The sequence below is a fragment of the Balaenoptera acutorostrata genome, chromosome 9 (genome assembly GCF_949987535.1).
Source record: "Balaenoptera acutorostrata chromosome 9, mBalAcu1.1, whole genome shotgun sequence".
NCBI lineage: Eukaryota > Metazoa > Chordata > Mammalia > Artiodactyla > Balaenopteridae > Balaenoptera > Balaenoptera acutorostrata.
In genome coordinates, this window is record NC_080072.1 from 204,398 (window position 1) to 222,502 (window position 18,105).

Sequence of the window (18,105 nt, forward strand, 5' to 3'; positions counted from 1 at the left end):
ATGTTCATCTTCCCTTTTAGGAGACAAAAATGAAGGGATGCCCAGTATCTCTATTACAGTTTACTTCATGCCAGAAATGAAGGACAATCTCTCAAAATAAACCTACTAAAGAGGCCAACATGCTAGAAAACGCTAGTGCATTACCTGGGACCCAGGCCCACACTTGGGGTGTGACCGGGGCTGCTCGACCCAAGTGGACAGATGCTGAAACTGCCCTTCAGATGGAGTCCAGTCTGGGGTTCCAGGTTGTCTGAGTTCAAGAGGTTCACCATCAGAAGAACGCTTGTGGCATTAAGAGCTTCAGCAAAAAGTCAGGCCAGGCAGCTCGTGCACATCTGTGGCTGGGGTGGCCCTGAGTGCACAGACTCTCATGACGTGGGAAGACACTCCAGGGGCAGCCTCAGGTCACGTGTCCTGGTTCGGCCAAAATTTGTAAACGTGCCCGAGCTGTTCTTCAGGCAGAGGACTCATCAGAAATGGGCAGTGACTCCCGTATAGCCATTTCTGGTGTGAGGAGCAGCCCTCACTCTCCTAATTTGTCCCAACCATCAATCTGGAACACAAAGGAGAGAGGAAACTGGTTATCTGAAAACATACCTGGGCACATCTCAGGGCCTGGAATTGAATTATTTCCTAAAACGGAAGCTTTTCTGTCTGCAAATGCTGCTGTTCAGCCAAGTTAAGACGACGCCAGCAGGGCTGGGCAAAACTGGGTGGCTAAATGGAGGGCCTCGCTCAAGTGACCAGTCCAGATGTACTCAAGTACACTCACTGCTTGCGAAAGTAATCCAACCTAGACTTCAGCTCATCCCTTAGTGTTTATTCTTGGACAGCAACTCTTCTAAAATAAGTAAACCCCTAAAATCGTAACTTTACACAAATTTCTGTGGAACTAGAAAATAGCACAGGTCAAATCCTATAGGACTATAATTCCAAAAGTCCACAGAGGCTACTTGACTTTGTCTTGCTGTTATATGGAAGCAGGAAGTCAGCCACAGAAAGGCTCCTGTGTAAGCTGCCAGGCGGATCTGACCAAGATCTCTACTCCCCTGTGAGCAAGGCATGGGCTACGGTTCCTCTCGAGGTGTAAAGTGTAAGCATCCGTGTTAGCCGGACTCTGCTTCCAGTAAGTGACCCAGCAACGTGACTTTAACATTTGATGGTCTTTATTTCCTCCATATAATGAGATGAGAAACAGCACCGTCCTACATCTTATCCCTAAGAGCCAAACTCTGGATTCAAAGGCAATGATGTCTAATATCATGAAAACAATACAACTGCAAAGTCTTATATCTTTAAAAAGCCTCATATTCTTCTTGCTTTGGTTCAGATTGGTAAGAAATCAGGCTGTAGCCAGAGGCTGGGGGCTTTTGCCAGTGGAGGTGAGAGGAAAGGGCTGACTCATGGCCCTGAGTCCTGAAGCAGTCACGGCCAAAGGGTGGAGAGGTTTCCCAAGACAGCAAGAGCATAAATTACAGCATTCTGGTGAAGTCCACTTTCAGCAGTGTTACACCTGGCTGTAATCATAAATAATCCTCTGAGACAGCTGGACTTCAAATGCTTAATGCTGCCCCCTGTAGAAAATAACCCCTCACATCAAGGCTACACATGCTAACTGATTCTCATGGGAAACTGTATTTTCTGTAACTTCACTTGTTTATAGGAGGTTTGACATCTAGAGAGAGCAAGGCTCTCTGACTTTCTACACTCAGCAGATGATACGTCAACTCCTCTCACGCTGATTATCTCCTAAAAGCATCATCCCACACAGGTTCAGAGAACTTCAGAATCACATCTTATCCTGGAGCCTCCTTTAGTTTAGGGTACGAAGACAGCTGAAGTGTGACGACTGCAGAACGACAGCCCTGTCTGCCTGGACCCTCATCTCCACTCTGCCCCGCAGCAGGCACGAAGCATCCGTTTCTTCATCTCTAAACAGAGGTATTAAGCACCACAGCACCCGATTCATAAGCACACAGGTGGCGCCAAGCAGTGCCGGGTACAGGGTTAACAGCCATATTACCTATTACTGTTACTGTTTTAGCCGAAGAGGGCGCCACTCCAGGCTGACCAGACCCCAGAGCAGAAGAGGTGGCCCCTCCCGTGACTCTCAGCGGCCCCTACCTTTCCAGTTTCCCGCTGGATGAGGTCCCGCATCTCCTCCGTCCAGCCCAGAAGCTCCACCAGCCTCTTCACACCGTGAACCACGTCCCCCAGCTGGACCACATCCCTGCCCCGAGGATGCCTAGCCAAGGACCCCACCAAGTCCCGGTTGATGAGCAATCGGGGCACCGAGCTCCGCACGGCCTCAGACAAGCTGGCGAAAGGTTCCACCTGAAAAATTGCCCAAACGTGAGGAGCACAGCGCCCGCCCTCCCCAGCCCTCAGGACCGCTCTGCCACAGCCCCTGCAGCCCTGGAGGGACAGCACAGACTGACAGTGAGACCTCGGATACGGAGAAAACCCAGCACCCGTGTCATTTCTTCAGTAGCGCTCCCACCGCTGGGTCTCGATGCCCTTGTTCCCCCCCACCCCAGCCTCCCTCTCATCCACGCCCCCTTTCTCTTCCAACATCTCCTGGATCCTGTGGGCCTCCCTGCTAAAGCTCACGCACACCATCTTCCCTGCCCTCCTCATCCACACTCACCAGTGACACGACAGCTCGTCCACCTGGTCTCCCTCCCTGAGAGCAAGGGCCCGGCGCCTCACAGAGGGGCCACCACTGAGGGGTTCCTCACACACACACTGCAGCAGGGCCTGGCACACAGCAGGCAGGCTCACTGAAAAACACACAGCTCTGGGCCTCTGACTGGCTGGGGCCCCAGGCACGGGTCTTTCTGGCCCCGCTGCCCCTTGGTGCCTGCATCCAATCAGGCACAGCCCATTTCAGGGTCTCATCACGTCCTTTAGAAGTCTCCTGAGCTGCAAATCCAGACACATCTCCCAGGCACCTCAAACACACGTGTGCAGGACTGAACTCCGCATCCCTGATCCAGATTCCTTCTCACCAGCAAAGGCCCTGACCCCACAAAGAGGCAGACGCCTCTCCCTTCGGTCCGCAAAGTGACGCCAGCCCCCGAGTCCAGCCGTTCCCTCCCTGCCGCCTCTCGCGGCCCCGCAGTCTGGCTGTTCTCAGCCTCCTGGACGTCTGCTCACTTCAGCCCGTCCCCAGGTCTCTCTGACCCCAAGGACGACCAGCTACATCCCTGGTTTCACTGCTTCTACACAAGGTCGTTCTCGGTGATACGACCTGGGAGACCTGCTCCCGCCTCCCGTCTCCCACACGCCTTCCCCTTGCGCACCGTGCCCGCCTGCCCTCTGGACACCTCCCCTTGCACACCGTGCCCGCCTGCACTCTGCACACCTCCCCTTGCGCATCGTGCCCGCCTGCCCTCTGGACACCTCCCCTTGCGCATCGTGCCCGCCTGCACTCTGCACACCTCCCCTTGCGCACCGTGCCCGCCTGCACTCTGCACACCTCCCCTTGCGCACCGTGCCCGCCTGCCCTCTGCACACCTCCCCTTGCGCACCGTGCCCGCCTGCACTCTGCACACCTCCCCTTGCGCACCGTGCCCGCCTGCCCTCTGGACACCTCCCCTTGCGCATCGTGCCCGCCTGCACTCTGGACACCAACGCGGAGCGTCCTGCCTGCTCCCCATGCTAGGCCTGGAACACCTCTGCCTCCTCGCATGCTGAATCCACCCATCTTCCAAAGGTGTGGCCCCAGAGTGTCTGTCCCACCAGCCCCACCTCCTCTGCCTCGTCCCGCCAGCCTCCTCCGCACGTCTGTGCACCACAAGGCCTGCTGACAAACCTCCAGAGAGGTCCCAAGGATGAGCAGCAGGTCTGCCATGGGGAAGTCAGCCAGATGCAGCAGGAACCTGTGGGGCAGCATCTCCCCAAAGAACACGATGTCGGGCTTCACGACACCAGTGCAGACTGGGCAGCGTGGGACCCTGTCCACCATCACGTCGGCCTGGGGTGACACAGAGAGAAAGTGGGCCCAAGGAAGCTGTCACAACACACTTTAAAAGGAAAAGGCAAAAACAACTTCTTATTGAGAAACTGTCAAACATTCCACAGCAGAGACAGTAGTACAGTGAAGCCCCCTGTATATAATGAACCCAGCTTCAGCAATTATTGACACTCCGCCAGTTTCATATAGCACCCCAGAATTTGGGGAGGTTGCAGTATTTGAAAGCAGATCCTGGACACCATACGATATCCAACACATTGAACACTACGCTCTGCACCTGGGGTGCTTATCAGAGATATGCAGGTGCTGAGGAAACACAGCTGACCTTGGAACACAGGGGTCAGGGGCACCAACCCTCCGCACAACTGAAAATCTATACAGAACTTAGAGTCAGCCCTGTGTACAGATGGTTCCTCGGTATCTGTGGTTCCGCATCTGTGATTCAACCAACCACGGATCAAGTAGTCCTGGAGTACACATTTATTGAAAAAAAATCCACATATGAGTGGACCCACACAGTTCAAACCCGTGTTCAAAGGTCAACTGTACTGATTATATAGTCCTCAGAAGTACTCTGTAGGCATTTGGCCTACAACAGGCATTATTCAATGAAAATGACGGTATAAATTTGTCCCCGATTTTAGCTGTAGTGATCCTGACATCATCACCTTAGCCCTGAAGACATTCAGGTCGGCTTCAACTGGCTGGAGTTATGAGTCACAACATTTTCCACAGACCTCCTCCTTGCAGGCCAAGGTGAAGCAGATGTAAGCTATTATTATATCCTGCTACACTTGGATTCATGCTTGGGCTAGACATTAGAGGAGGAAACTAAGGAAAAAGACACCTGGCTTCTAAGATAAACCTTTACAGCTACTGGGATTTGTTTTTGCAGGCTGAACCCAGTAAGGACCAGCAGAAACAACAGACAAAAGAAATGGACTAGTCAAGGACTTCAGATATTAGCAGATACAGATTAAAAACTCTAGTATGTGTAAATTTTTTAAAAGACAGGCTTGAAATATCTATTGGAGATAGAAAGCTATACAAAATAATGTCATGGATTTGAAAAAGAACCAGATAGAACTTCCAGTAATAAAAAGTAGAGTATCGAAAATTAAAGCTCAGTGGAAGGGCTTTATCCTCTATGACAGAATAGAATATCGATAAACTGGAAAGTAGATCAGGAGAAAAACTCAGAATGCAGCACAAAGAGGAGCAAGATGGGATGCAGAGAAGAGCCGCCAAGGGCTGCGGACAGTGTGAACCAGTCTCAGAGATGTTTAACCCAAGGTCCACAGAGAGAGGACAGGACACGGTGGGGCAGTCACTGTCTGAAGGGATCATGACTGCGGATTTTTCAGCAAAAATGAAAGATATCAAACCTCAGATTCAGAAAGCTCTACAATTTTTAAGCAGAATAAATAAAAGGAAATCCATATGGAGACATACCATAGTAAAGTACAAAACTCCAAAGAGAAAAGTTTTTTAAAATATGCAGAGAATAGATAGCAACAGACTGATTCTAAAGTTGATATGGAAAGCAAAAGACTCAGAATAGCCAACACAATCTGGAAGAAGATGATCGATGAAAGAAAAACAATTTTTAAGCAGAATAAATAAAAGGAAATCCATATGGAGACATACCATAGTAAAGTGCAAAACTCCAAAGAGAAAAGTTTTTTAAAATATGCAGAGAATAGATAGCAACAGACTGATTCTAAAGTTGATATGGAAAGCAAAAGACTCAGAATAGCCAACACAATCTGGAAGAAGATGATCGATGAAAGAAAAATATGGTAAGTCAGGCTTCATTAAAATTAAAAACTTCTCCTCTGTGAAAGACAATGTCAAGAGGATGAGATGACAAGTCACAGACTGGGAGAAAATATGCAAAAGACACATCTCATAAAGAAGGGTTATCCAAAATACACAAAGAATTCTTAAAATTCAACAATAAGAAAATGGGCAACCCAGTTAAAAAATGAGCCCAAGACCTCACCAAAGAAGATATACAGATGGTAAATGAGCATATGAAACAAGTTCAACATCATATGTCACTAGGAAATTGCAAATTAAACAATGATATTCCACTCCACACCTATTAAGAACGGCCAAAATCAGAACACTGACAACACCAAGTGCTTATGAGGATGTGGAGCAACAGGAACTCACATTCACTGCTGCTGGGAATGCAAAAGGGGGCAGCCACTCTGGAAGACACAAACTAAACATAGTCTTACCATAGGATTCAGCAATCACGCTCCTTGGTATTTACCCAAAGGAACTGAGAACTTATGTCCACATAAAAACCTGCACATGGATGTTTATAGCAACTTTATTCATAATTGCCAAAACTTGGAAGCAATCAAGGTGTCCTTTAGTAGATGAATGGATAAACAAACTGTGTTACATCCAGCAAATGGAATATTAGCCTAAAAAAAAAAAAAAGTGCTTATCAGGCTATGAAAAGACATGGAGGAACCTTAAATACATAATGCTAAGTGAAAGAAGCCAGTGAGAAAAGGCTACATATTGAAGGCTGCATATTGTATGATTCCAACTCTATGACATTCTGGAAAGGGCAAAACTATGGAGACAACAGAAAGATCCGTGATTGCCAACCTAAATGTCCATCAACAGGGGAATGGATAAAGAAGATGTGGTACATATACACAATGGAATATTACTCAGCCATAAAAAATAACAAAATAATGCCATTTGCAGCAACATGGATGGACCTAGAGATTACCATACTAAATGAAGGAAGTCAGACAGAGAAAGACATATATATGATATCACTCATATGTGGAATCTAATTTTTTTTAAATGATACAAACGAACTTATTTACAAAACAGAAACAGACTCACAGATTTCAAAAACAAACTTATGGTTACCAAAGGGGAAACATGGTAGGGAGGGATAAATTAGGAGCCTGGGATTAACATATACACACTACTATATACCAGCAAGGACCTACTGTATAGCACAGGGAACTCTACTCAATATTCTGTAATAACCTATATGGGAAAAGAATCTGAAAAAGAATGAATATATGTATATGTATAACTGAATCACTTTGCTGTACACCTGAAACTAACGCAACACTGTAAATCAACTACACTCCAATAGAATTTTTTTTAAAATCAGTGTTTGCTAGGGGTTGGGGGCAGGAAGGGAATAGGGTTGACTGATTAGTGGATACGGGGTTTTCCTTTGGGATGACGAAAATATTTTGGAATTAGATAGAGGTGACAGTTGCACAACACAGTGAATGTACTAAATACCAATAAACTGTACACTTTAAAATGGTTAATTTTATGTTATGTGAATTTCACCTCAATAAAAAATAAAAGACAGGATCCTCTGCCATGTCGATATTTCAGAATTTCATCTTTATTTAAGATTTTCCACTCTATCTTACTCTACTTTAAAAAACCCATTCTAGGGACTTCCCCAGTGGTCCAGTGGTTAAGAATCCACCTTCCTGGCTTCCCTGGTGGCACAGTGGTTGAGAATCTGCCTGCTAATGCAGGGGACACGGGTTCGAGCCCTGGTCTGGGAGGATCCCACATGCCGCGGAGCAACTGGGCCCGTGAGCCACAACTACTGAGCCTGCGCGTCTGGAGCCTGTGCTCCGCAACAAGAGAGGCCAAGATGGTGAGAGGCCCGCGCACCGCGATGAAGAGTGGCCCCCGCTTGCCGCAACTAGAGAAAGCCCTAGCACAGAAACGAAGACCCAGCATAGCAATCAATCAATCAATCAATCAATTAAAAAAAAAAAAAAAGAATCCACCTTCCACAAGGATATACAACGGAGAAAAGACAGTCTCTTCAATAAGTAGTGCTGGGAAAACTGGACAGCTACATGTAAAAGAATGAAATTAGAACACTCCCTAACACCATACACAAAAATAAACTCAAAATGGATTAAAGACCTAAATGTAAGACCGGACACTATAATACTCTTAGAGGAAAACATAGGAAGAACACTCTTTGACATAAATCACAGCAAGATCTCTTTTGACCCACCTCCTAGAATAATGGAAACAAAAACAAAAATAAACAAATGGGACCTAATGAAACTTAAAAGCTTTCGCACAGCAAAGGAAACCATAAACAAGACGAAAAGACAAGCCTCAGAATGGGAGAGAATATTTGCAAACGAATCAACGGACAAAGGATTAATCTCCAAAATATACAAAGAGCTCATGCAACTCAATATCAAAAAAACAAACAACCCAATCCAAAAATGGGCGGAAGACCTGACCTAAATATACATTTCTCCAAAGAAGACATACAGATGGCCAAGAGGCACATGAAAAGATGCTCAACATCACTAATTATGAGAGAAACGCAAATCAAAACTACAAGGAGGTATCACCTCACACCAGTCAGAATAGCCTTCATCAAAAAATCTACAAACAATAAATGGTGGAGAAGGTGTGGAGAAAAGGGAACCCTCTTGCACTGGTGGTGGGAATGTAAATTGATACAGCCACTATGGAGAACAGTATGGAGGTTCCTTAAAAAACTAAAAATAGAACTACCATATGACCCAGCAATCCCACTACTGGGCATATACCCAGAGAAAACCGTAATTCAAAAAGACACATGCACCCCAGGGTTCACTGCAGCACTATTTACAATAGCCAGGACATGGTAGCAACCTAAATGTCCATCAACAAACAAATGGATAAAGAAGATGTGGTACATATATACAATGCAATATTACTCAGCCATAAAAAAGAATGAAATTGGGTCATTTGTAGAGATGTGGATGGACCTAGAGACTGTCATACAGAGTGAAGTAAGTCAGAAAGAGAAAAACAAATATGGTATGTTAACGCATATATGTGGAATCTAGAAAAATGGTACAGATGAACCAGTTTGCAAGGCAGAAATAGAGACACAGACATAGAGAACAAACGTATGGACACCAAGGCAGGGGTGGTGGTGATGGCGGGATGAATTGGGAGACTGGGATTGACACGTATACACTGATGTGGATAAAATACATAACTAACGAGAACCTGCTGTATAGCACAGGGAACTCCACTTTGCTGTACAGTAGAAACTAACACAACATTGTAAAGCAACTATATGCCCCCACCAAAAACAATCCACCTTCCAATGCAGGGGATGTGGGTTTGATCCCTGGTTGGGGAACTAAGATCCCACATGCCTGCGTGCCACAACTACGGAGCCCGGGCACTCTAGAGCCCGCACACCACAACTAGAAAGAAGCTCGCATGCCACAATAAAGTGCCCGCATGCCACAGCTAAGACCCAACGCAGCCAAATAAATAAATAAATAATTTTAAAAAATAAATAAATAAAATAAAATAAAAATGTTTAAAAAAAACCCATTCTAGGATAAAGAAGATGTGGTGTATATAGATACATACAATGGAATGTTACTCAGCCATTTAAAAGACTGAAATAATGCCATTTGCAGCCACATGGATGGACCTAGAGATGATCATACTAAGCAAAGTAAGTCAGAAAGAGAAAGACAAATATCATAGGATATCACTTATACGTGGAATCTAAAATACCACACAAATGAACATATCTACGAAACAGAAACAGACTCACAGACATAGAGAACAGACTTGTGGTTGCCAAGGGGTAGGGAGGTGTGGGAGGGATGGATTGGGAGTGTGGGATTAGCAAGTGCAAACTATTATATATAGGATGGATAAACTACAAGGGCCTACAGTATAGCACAGGGAACTATATTCAATATCCTGTGATAAACCATAATGGAAAAGAATATGAAAAAGAATATATATATGTATAACTGGTCACTCTGCTGTACAGCAGAAATTAAACACAACATTGTAAATCAACTATACTTCAATAAAATTTGAAAAAAAAAAAAACCATTCTATTCCCAAATATTCCCAGAAGTACACAGAGGTGTAAACATGGGTATCGTTACTGTATTATTTTTAATAGTAAAAAATCACAAACATCATAAAATATCCCACAACAGGTGAATTGCTAAATGGAATGCTCTATAGTTACTAAAAACAGTAAGTAGAGCTGTAGTTATTGACACAAAATATCCATGAAATTTTGCTCAGTGACAAAGCATGTTGCACAATATTAATCTTAATGATCCCATTAATGAAAAAAAATTGTAACTGTGTGTGGGTGTAAGTACCCAGAAATGTGCATGTATGTTTGTATATACACATCTTTCTTTTTTTAAGGTCTGGAACATTATATAACAAACTTGTTAAAAGCAGGCTACAGGAACTGGATGAAGGCAGATTCATTTTTCCCTACATATTTCTCTATTGCCTTATTTTTTTTTAAATCTGCAAAGATCCTATGGCCCAATAAGTTTATATTTACAGGTACTGGGAGTTAGGACTTGCGCATTTTTAAAAAATTGAAGTACAGTTGGTTTACAATATTGTGTTAGTTTCAGGTGTACAGCAAAGTGATTCGGTTATACATGTATATATGTATGTATGTATACATATTCTTTTTTTATTCTTTTCCCTTATAGGTTATTAAAGCTATTGAATGTACGTTCCCTATACTACAGTAAATCCTTGTTGTTTGTATTGCCTTAATTTTTTACAAGTACATATTACTTTTCTAATTTAAAAATGAAAACATTTTCATAGTATTACTGTTCTGTTGTCCTACCGACATGATGCTTACGAAACACCACTTCTCCAGCTTACTCCCAGTGAGAAAGGCAGAAGGGAGAGAACTGTCAGTGTGACAACTCACCCAAAAGTCCTCCCCTGGGAAGGGTCTTCGGCAGACGGTGCAGGTGGCAGAGGCAAAGGATCCGTGAGCTTCAACGAGCTTTGAGGCAGGGATGCCAGACGCTGAAATTCAAACCAAAGCTAAGTGCTGCTGCCCCCAGCTTGGGCGCAAGCCCCTTAGTGTAACCTCCGGGCTCAGCAGGCCCTCCAGGAGTCACAGCCCTTGGTGTGACTTGGAAGCCCGATGTCCCCGCCTCTGTCACCTACAAACGACACCCCACTGATCAGAATAAGCTCAGGGTGAGGCTCTCCAACATGTAGCCGAATCACAGGTGAAACAAAGCCGGTGAAAACACAGTGGAAAAAACATTTGATTAAGTCCCGATAAAATTACACCCAATACTAAGAAAGACATTTTCTATGCTACACACACCGGGTAAAAGTGAGAAAATACTATAAATACATGTCCAAAAACCTGTAGAAAAACAGACAAAAGGTAACTTATCATGAAGTTTTTGTTATCACCACCAGCTTTGGAAGGCTGTGGGTACACAGACCTGGTCCTAGCTGCAGTGGTTTCCCACTGTCCTCACTGTACATACGCCGAGGCTCACAGCCACACACTCCCGCCTTCCCACAAGGCCCGCCCTGCTGCAACTCCAGGAGAGAGATTGTCCCCACGGGGTATTCACTGCTGCCTATGTGGTTCCAAGCTGTAGAGTCCTTCTAGCAAAGAAACATTTTCCTGGAGCCAAGAGAACTCCATTTTTCAAATCACAACACATCCACAGCCTGGCTGAGCTGCTGCTGGCTTGCTGAGAGCTGCCTGTCAGCACCTGTCAGCGTCACTGCACGTAAGAAGAGGCCCCAGCAACTGCTTCTCTAGGGTGCACGGCCAGAGGTCAGTATGACAGTATGACCCATGAATCACTGGTTGTGGCCACCACCGAGACAGTCAAGAAATCACCACACACCGAGTTTGATGATCTTAAGGAATTATTAGTGATTTCTTTGTGTGATAATGATATCATGGTTGTGTTTTAAAAGTCTTTCTCTTCTAAAGATATCCATTGCTGGATTTATGCATTAAATTTATGACGAGAGGGATCTGCTTCATAATAGCTGGGGGTGAGAGAGAAGGTGGGGGTAGGACACAGATTAAACAGGACCAGCCAGGACGAGGTGACGAGGACATGAGGATTCATTACATTCTTCTCTTCACTTTTGTGTGCTCAGAAAATCCCATAATGAAAACTTTAAAAAAGAAATCATCAGGGGACTTCACTTGTGGTCCAGTGGTTAAGAATCCGCCTTCCAATGCAGAGGACGTGGGTTGTTTGATCCCTGGTCGGGGACCGAATATCCCACATGCCGTGGGGCAACTAAGCCCACGTGCCACGACTAGAGAGCCTGTGTAGCGCAACTACTGAGCCCACGTGCTCTGGAGCCCGTGCGCCACAACTAGAGAGAAGCCCACGCACTGCAACAAAGATCCTGTGTGCCGCAACTAAGACCTGATGCAGCCAAATAAATAAATAAATAAATATTTGAAAATATATACATATAAAGAGAAAAGAAATCATCGGATCAGAAGCTCCCAATGTCAACTTTAGTTCTATCCCAAACTCACAGCCCGGAAAATGGGTCCACAATGAGGTCCCAACAGTGATACTTAAACACACCGAGGACAGTTTTTTGGGGGGACAAAGGCAAAACTTTTTGGCTCAAAATCAGTCACAAGGATGGGGAATAAGCACTAGGCCTCAGCCCTACCTAGAAACAGGCACCTGAGCCTTCCCTGCAAAAGCGAGAAGATGTGAGACGGGACGGAGGTCTCACCTCTCTCAAGCCCGTCGATGTTCTGTGTGTACAGCCGCAGAAGCAGCCCCTTGTCATGGAGCAGTCGCAGGAAGTAGTGAGTGGCATTAGGCCTATAGTTCCCAGGGTACAGCTCCTTGGCAAAAGTGAAAAACGGCTTGGGATCGCGAAAGAAAAATGAGAGCTCAAAAATGGCCTCGGGGTAGGGGATCTTGTACTGCTGGAGGTTGCTGTAGTAGCCGGTCCCTGGAGATCTGCAGAGAGAAGCAAGAGGCTCTGAGCCCTTCAGGAGAGAGGCGGGAAGTGGAGTGAGCCCCAGGCAGCCAGGGAGGGGCACGGGGACTGCACGGGCACCTGAAGTCCGGGACGCCGCTGGGTGTGCTGATGCCGGCCCCCACCATGACCACCACCCTCTGGCAGGCTCCGGTTTTAATCAGCTCAGCAACGTCCTGCAGGAGAAACTTCGGACTGTGGCCTCCACTTCCAGAGACACTTGAGGCACCGGCAGAAAAAGATATGGGCCTTCCTGCACCTGCAATACTGACAGGAAAAGGAGAGCAGCCAGGTAACCGATGAGAACCCAGTCCATGCTAGCAAGCAGTGTCTCCCCTCCCACAGCCCCGCCACTGAGAATGACCACACACCTCCCTGCTGCCCCCGAACGACCACCTTTCTTATCATGGATAAAATACAAACTCAGAAACCAAGACGTATTTCAGGTTAACGGGAACTGTGCAAATAAGGAAAGTAGCATTTCACAGTTCCTGTTATCAAAGGCTAGTGCTGAAGGCTCAAGCTGGAGCCGAGAGCACCCCTTTGCGGGGTCTCTGGGGACACCCTCTGCAGAGCCATACGCGCTAACATACCTGGGATGTGACAAATACTCAGTGACATTTAAAGAAAGTTAAACGTCTCAGACTTTACACCAAATATTACCAGGATGATAAGTGGGTTCAAGAGACCATTCCAAAAACGAACGTTCATATCCTAACAGTGAGGGATTCAAACTGCTGCAGAGACTTCAACGTTCGCAGCTATTCAGGAGGCTGTTCATATTACATGGCAGCCAGACAAATCACATAACCCAGGCAAGGCAGTGGGCAGACTGGACCTCGGGGGTCTCCCTGCAAAACTCTAGAAGGCTTCTCAGGTCATCTCCAGAAACCAGGAGCTGAGACACTCACAACAAGTTTAACCGTTAGGAGTATGAGATGGTCTTCCACAAGAAAAGAGAGCAAGACACACAATAAACAAATCACAGGCTTCGGAGAGGCATCAGGACTCGGTAAGTGACTCCAAACGCAGGAAAGCACCAGGAAGAAGATAAGGGCAACACAGCCAGCATAGAGCCTGGAGCGGCACCTGAAAAACGTCCCACTGAAGCAAGTCGGCAGCCACTGGGGGCGCGCAGGCTAGAGCCGAGTGTGGGCCTGAAGGCCTTCTGGGTTTACTGATCTGCTCTCGGGGCCCTCATCTGGCAGCTGCCTGAGCTGTACAACTTCATCACCTCCTGGTATCATTCTGGCAGCTCACCCAGAGTTCAAGACGGCCAGCCCCACCACACAGGGCACCTTCCTCACACCCCAAGGGCTGGCAGCTACCACACCCGTCCTCCAGGAGGAGGGCCTGATGACCCGCCTCCAGGACATCGCCCTCGGTGTAGACCCCTCCACCCTGACAGGAAAAGAGATTAAACAAACTGAAATGACAACCCTCCCCAAATGATTGATAAATCTAAAGTGAATACAGACATAAAAACAGGAAACAGAGTATTTCTTTTACTCATTTGTGATACAAGCAAGAAATACGCACCCTAAAAGCACATCTTTAGACACAGGTCAGGACAATCCAGAGCTTATCTTCCAGGAGCGTGACCCCAACTCACTCCCTTGTTTGCTCTGTCTTTGGTTTTTCTCTTGTTCCTGCAAAATCTGCACAGACCCACCTGCTTACACACTGCTGGTGAGGCTTTCCCGGACGCCCTCTGCCCCCCAGAGCACCCTAACATCTTAGCACAACACACCCCGCCCCAGTGACGGCCTCAACCCCGCTACCCCCTCTCACAGACCCCTCCTTTCCTGGTTCTTGTGTACACCCTAAACCCAGCTCCTTTGCCTGAAAAGACCTTTTTCCACCTCAGCATGTCCACAGTCTCCCAGAGTCAAGGCCACCTCTTTCACGAAGCCACTGCTGAACCCCGTGAGAAGTCACTTCGCCCGCCCCTGAAAGGTGACAGTACTGGCTCCCCCTCCTCCCTTCCGGGTGCCTGTCACCCCTTCCCTTCCTGCACTGCCACACTCCACCCTGGGGTAAACGACAGCGCCACTCAGGGGCTTGCTGGTCACTCAGTCCACTTGTGGTGCCTCTCCGGACACACAAAGCATCATCTTGCTTTTCCAAAGAACAGACCTCAGAAAGGTGTGTAATGAGAAAGACGAACGTGGCGAGGGAAGGCAGGGCCGAGGGCACCAAAAGGAGAGTCAGAGCCCTAGCTCACCGCCTGTCTCATCAAGTCACTCAAGCACCTTGAGCCTCAGCTGCTGAAGCTAAAAGCAAGGGAGCCAGAGACGATTCCTACAGTCTTCTGAAAAAAATCCATAGCTGTAAACCTCCCAGCAGAAAGTACAGGAAGTACATGCAGCAGGGAAAACAATGCTTCCCCGCTCCTCCCCAGGCTCTTGCAGAGATGTCCCTAGATTCTGAAGAAAGTTCCGCTGCATCAAAGACTTGCATAAAAGCACCTGTCAGGGCAGCTCTTCTGAGTGCAAGTCAATGAAATCTCCAAAGGGGGTTTTCCAATGAAAACCAGTCAGATGGTTAGGAAGGAAAGAGAAGGTTCTGGTTCCAACTACAGCTATTAAATGCCCCCCTGCACACAGCATCAACAACATCTATTCACATCTATTCAAACATTTACTGAGCTCCTCCTAAATGCAAATTATTATGAGAAATACAAAAGGAATGAGAGGGAAGTTGCGATACTGTGAGTTATAATAAATATATATTTTGGTCTCTGTCCCAGAACCCTCTGAATTTCCTAAGAGCAATGGGAGCATCTTTTGTTACAATATTTGGTCTTTTGGCCTCAGTTCCTAAAATCACTTCAGAGCCGTGAAGGTGAAATGGGTGTCTTGTTATTCATAACAAGCCTCTTACAACTACACTGAGTTTATGTTAATGAGGTGACTATTGGAAATCCCCTAAGGATGGGGATATTGTTGCCAGGGGAACCGACCACAATTAGAGGGTTGGAGCCTCCATGAAAACCCAAAAGGAGGGGGTTCAGAGAGCTGCCAGGTTGGTGAACCAGAAAACTTCCACGTGCCAGGCCCTAAACTCCACAGGGACAGAAGCTCCTGTATTGAGAACCCTTCCAAACCTCGCCCTATATACATATCTCTTCATCTGGCTGTTCATTCATATCCTTTAATATCCCTTATAATAAACCCACGATCTAGTAAGTAAACTGGTTTCCTGAATTCTGTGAGCCACTCTAGCAAGTGAATCCAGCCAGAGGAGGGGGTCGTGGGAACCTCCGATTTGCAGTCAGTTCGTCAGAAGGACAGGTGAACCTGCATTGGCAGCTGAAGTGGTGTCAGTCTTGTGGGACTGAGCCCTTAACCTGTGGAAGCTGGTGCTATCTCCAGGTTGACAGAGCCAGAATTCAGTTAAATTTGACACCCGGTCGGTGTCTGTGGAAAAGTGGAGAGTTGCTTGCTGGTGTTGAAAAAATACCCATGTTGTAGAAGTCATTACCATTGTTGAGTGCCTCCTTGGGTGCAAGGTATTACTCAGGGTACTTGATGGGTATTTCTCATCTACATAAGTAAAACGTCTGTCACTGAAAAACACACAGCAGAATTTTACCGAATGTCTAGAATACACTGAATGACTTAAAGTATATGCTACATGGAATGAGATTTACTGGGAGTAGGGGTACTCTGAGGGGCAAGCATGGATGCTAACTAGGAAAGGGAAACAAAGGACAATTTCTTATAAGAGCCCTAAAATACAAACTCGAAAGGCACAAATTCCAACGTGTAGACAGCCTATGCAAACGGACTGCTCCGCACAGGCACCCTCAAGCCTTCTGCTTGATGGCGGGGGCAGCGGGGTGGGGGGAGTGGGAGCCGGATTTACTGAATGATGGCGGTCTCCTGATCAGCACCTGGTAGACCAGGTCACTATTTAGCCATGCCCCACCCACACAACTGCCTGCAGATTCTGAAACTGGAATAAGCTCCGCGGAGGCAACAGTTTGTCTGACCCCTGCTCCATCCTCGCATCTAGAACAGTCTGGTAGATAATGAGTCCAATTAAAAGTTTCTTGGATGAAAGAAAGACTCCTCCTTGGTATTTCTTTATTAAACTCTTCGATATTTTTGGTGGTTGTGTAAGAAGGCATTAAATGAACGTACCGTTATTTACGTAAACACTTGACCACTAGTGGGCATTTAAGTTAGTTTCCTAACTACTCTGATTAGCAACTATGGGCCTTAAGATTTTTCCACTTGTAGGTTCAGTTCCTAGACAAGGACTCAAAATGTGCAATTATTGTGTATGAACCTGTGTAGGGGTATGAACATACTCTGGTGGGAGTATTAACTGCACGACCTTTATGTGGGGCAATAAAATGTAGACACAGGAGTTCCACTACTAGAAATTTATCCAAAAAGTGAGGTACAAACAAGGTTATTCAACACAGCATTATCTGTAATAACTAAAGATTAGAACCTATTTCAACAAGAGACTGGTTAAAGTATGAAACATCCATATAATGGAATTCTACAGATTTGTATAAAAGACTCAGAGAACATTTATGTTTAGAATGGAAGTAACTCCAAGACATGTTAAGTAAAAAAGGACAGGTACAGAATAGAATCTAACTAAAAAGGGGGCGGGATGTCAAGAATGAACAAGTAATGTTGCTTATACACGCCCAAAATACCCCGGGAAGAAACGAGAAACCAATGCCACGGGTGTCTCCGGAACACCCTTCAGGGCCGCGTGAGCAGGGACTTGCCATTTTCAGGTCCTCCAATCGTCCCGCCGACCACGCAGGGGGAAGCCTGACTCCCCCGCTCGCCTGAGGGGGTCAGTCTCCGCCCTGGGCCCCGCCCGCCACCCCCGCCGCCGCCGCCGCCACCCGGAACAAACCGAGGCCGGCGGGTCCAGGGCCGCGCACCTCCCAGGCCCCAAAGCCTGAGGGCGGGAACAACTGAACAAGCCCACAGCGCCATGTTCCTCCGCTGCCCGCAGCGTCAGGTGCCCAGGGGTCACGTGCGCGCTCCGCCCCCGAGCGCGCCCCGCACCCGAAAGTCCCTCCCCTGCAAGCCCTTATCACACCCTCGCGCTCTCTTTCCCCGCCTCCAGCGCGCCCCGCCCCTCTCGGTGCACCCTCGCCCCGCCCCAGCGCGTCTTTACCACACCCTTGCGCTCTCTTTCCCCGCCCCCCAGCGCGCCCCGCCCCTCTCGGTGCACCCTCGCCCCGCCCCCGCAAGAACTTACCACAGCCTCGCGCTCTCTTTCCCCGCCCCCCAGCGCGCCCCGCCCCTCTCGGTGCACCCTCGCCCCGCCCCGGC

The 18,105-nt window shown here is 47.1% G+C and overlaps 1 protein-coding gene across 4 annotated transcripts; it reads right to left on the reverse strand.

Moving 5' to 3' along the window:
- Window positions 1-45: 45 nt before the first annotated feature.
- SIRT3 (sirtuin 3) lies at window positions 46-17,809 on the reverse strand. Of its 4 annotated transcripts, none has more exons than XM_057552047.1 (7): window positions 17,681-17,809; window positions 12,878-13,063; window positions 12,545-12,777; window positions 10,728-10,828; window positions 3,815-3,976; window positions 2,125-2,334; window positions 46-553 (listed from the first exon to the last, which is right to left on the reverse strand). In XM_057552047.1, the coding sequence occupies exons 1-7, from the start codon at window positions 17,761-17,763 to the stop codon at window positions 524-526; spliced, it is 1,005 nt and encodes a 334-aa protein (XP_057408030.1). In that variant the 5' UTR covers window positions 17,764-17,809; the 3' UTR covers window positions 46-523. The 4 variants fall into 4 exon arrangements, with proteins under 4 accessions (XP_057408030.1, XP_007171273.1, XP_057408031.1 ...); XM_007171211.3 differs by lacking the exon at window positions 17,681-17,809 and adding an exon at window positions 14,336-14,396; XM_057552048.1 differs by lacking the exon at window positions 2,125-2,334.
- Between the last annotated feature and the right edge of the window lie 296 nt (window positions 17,810-18,105).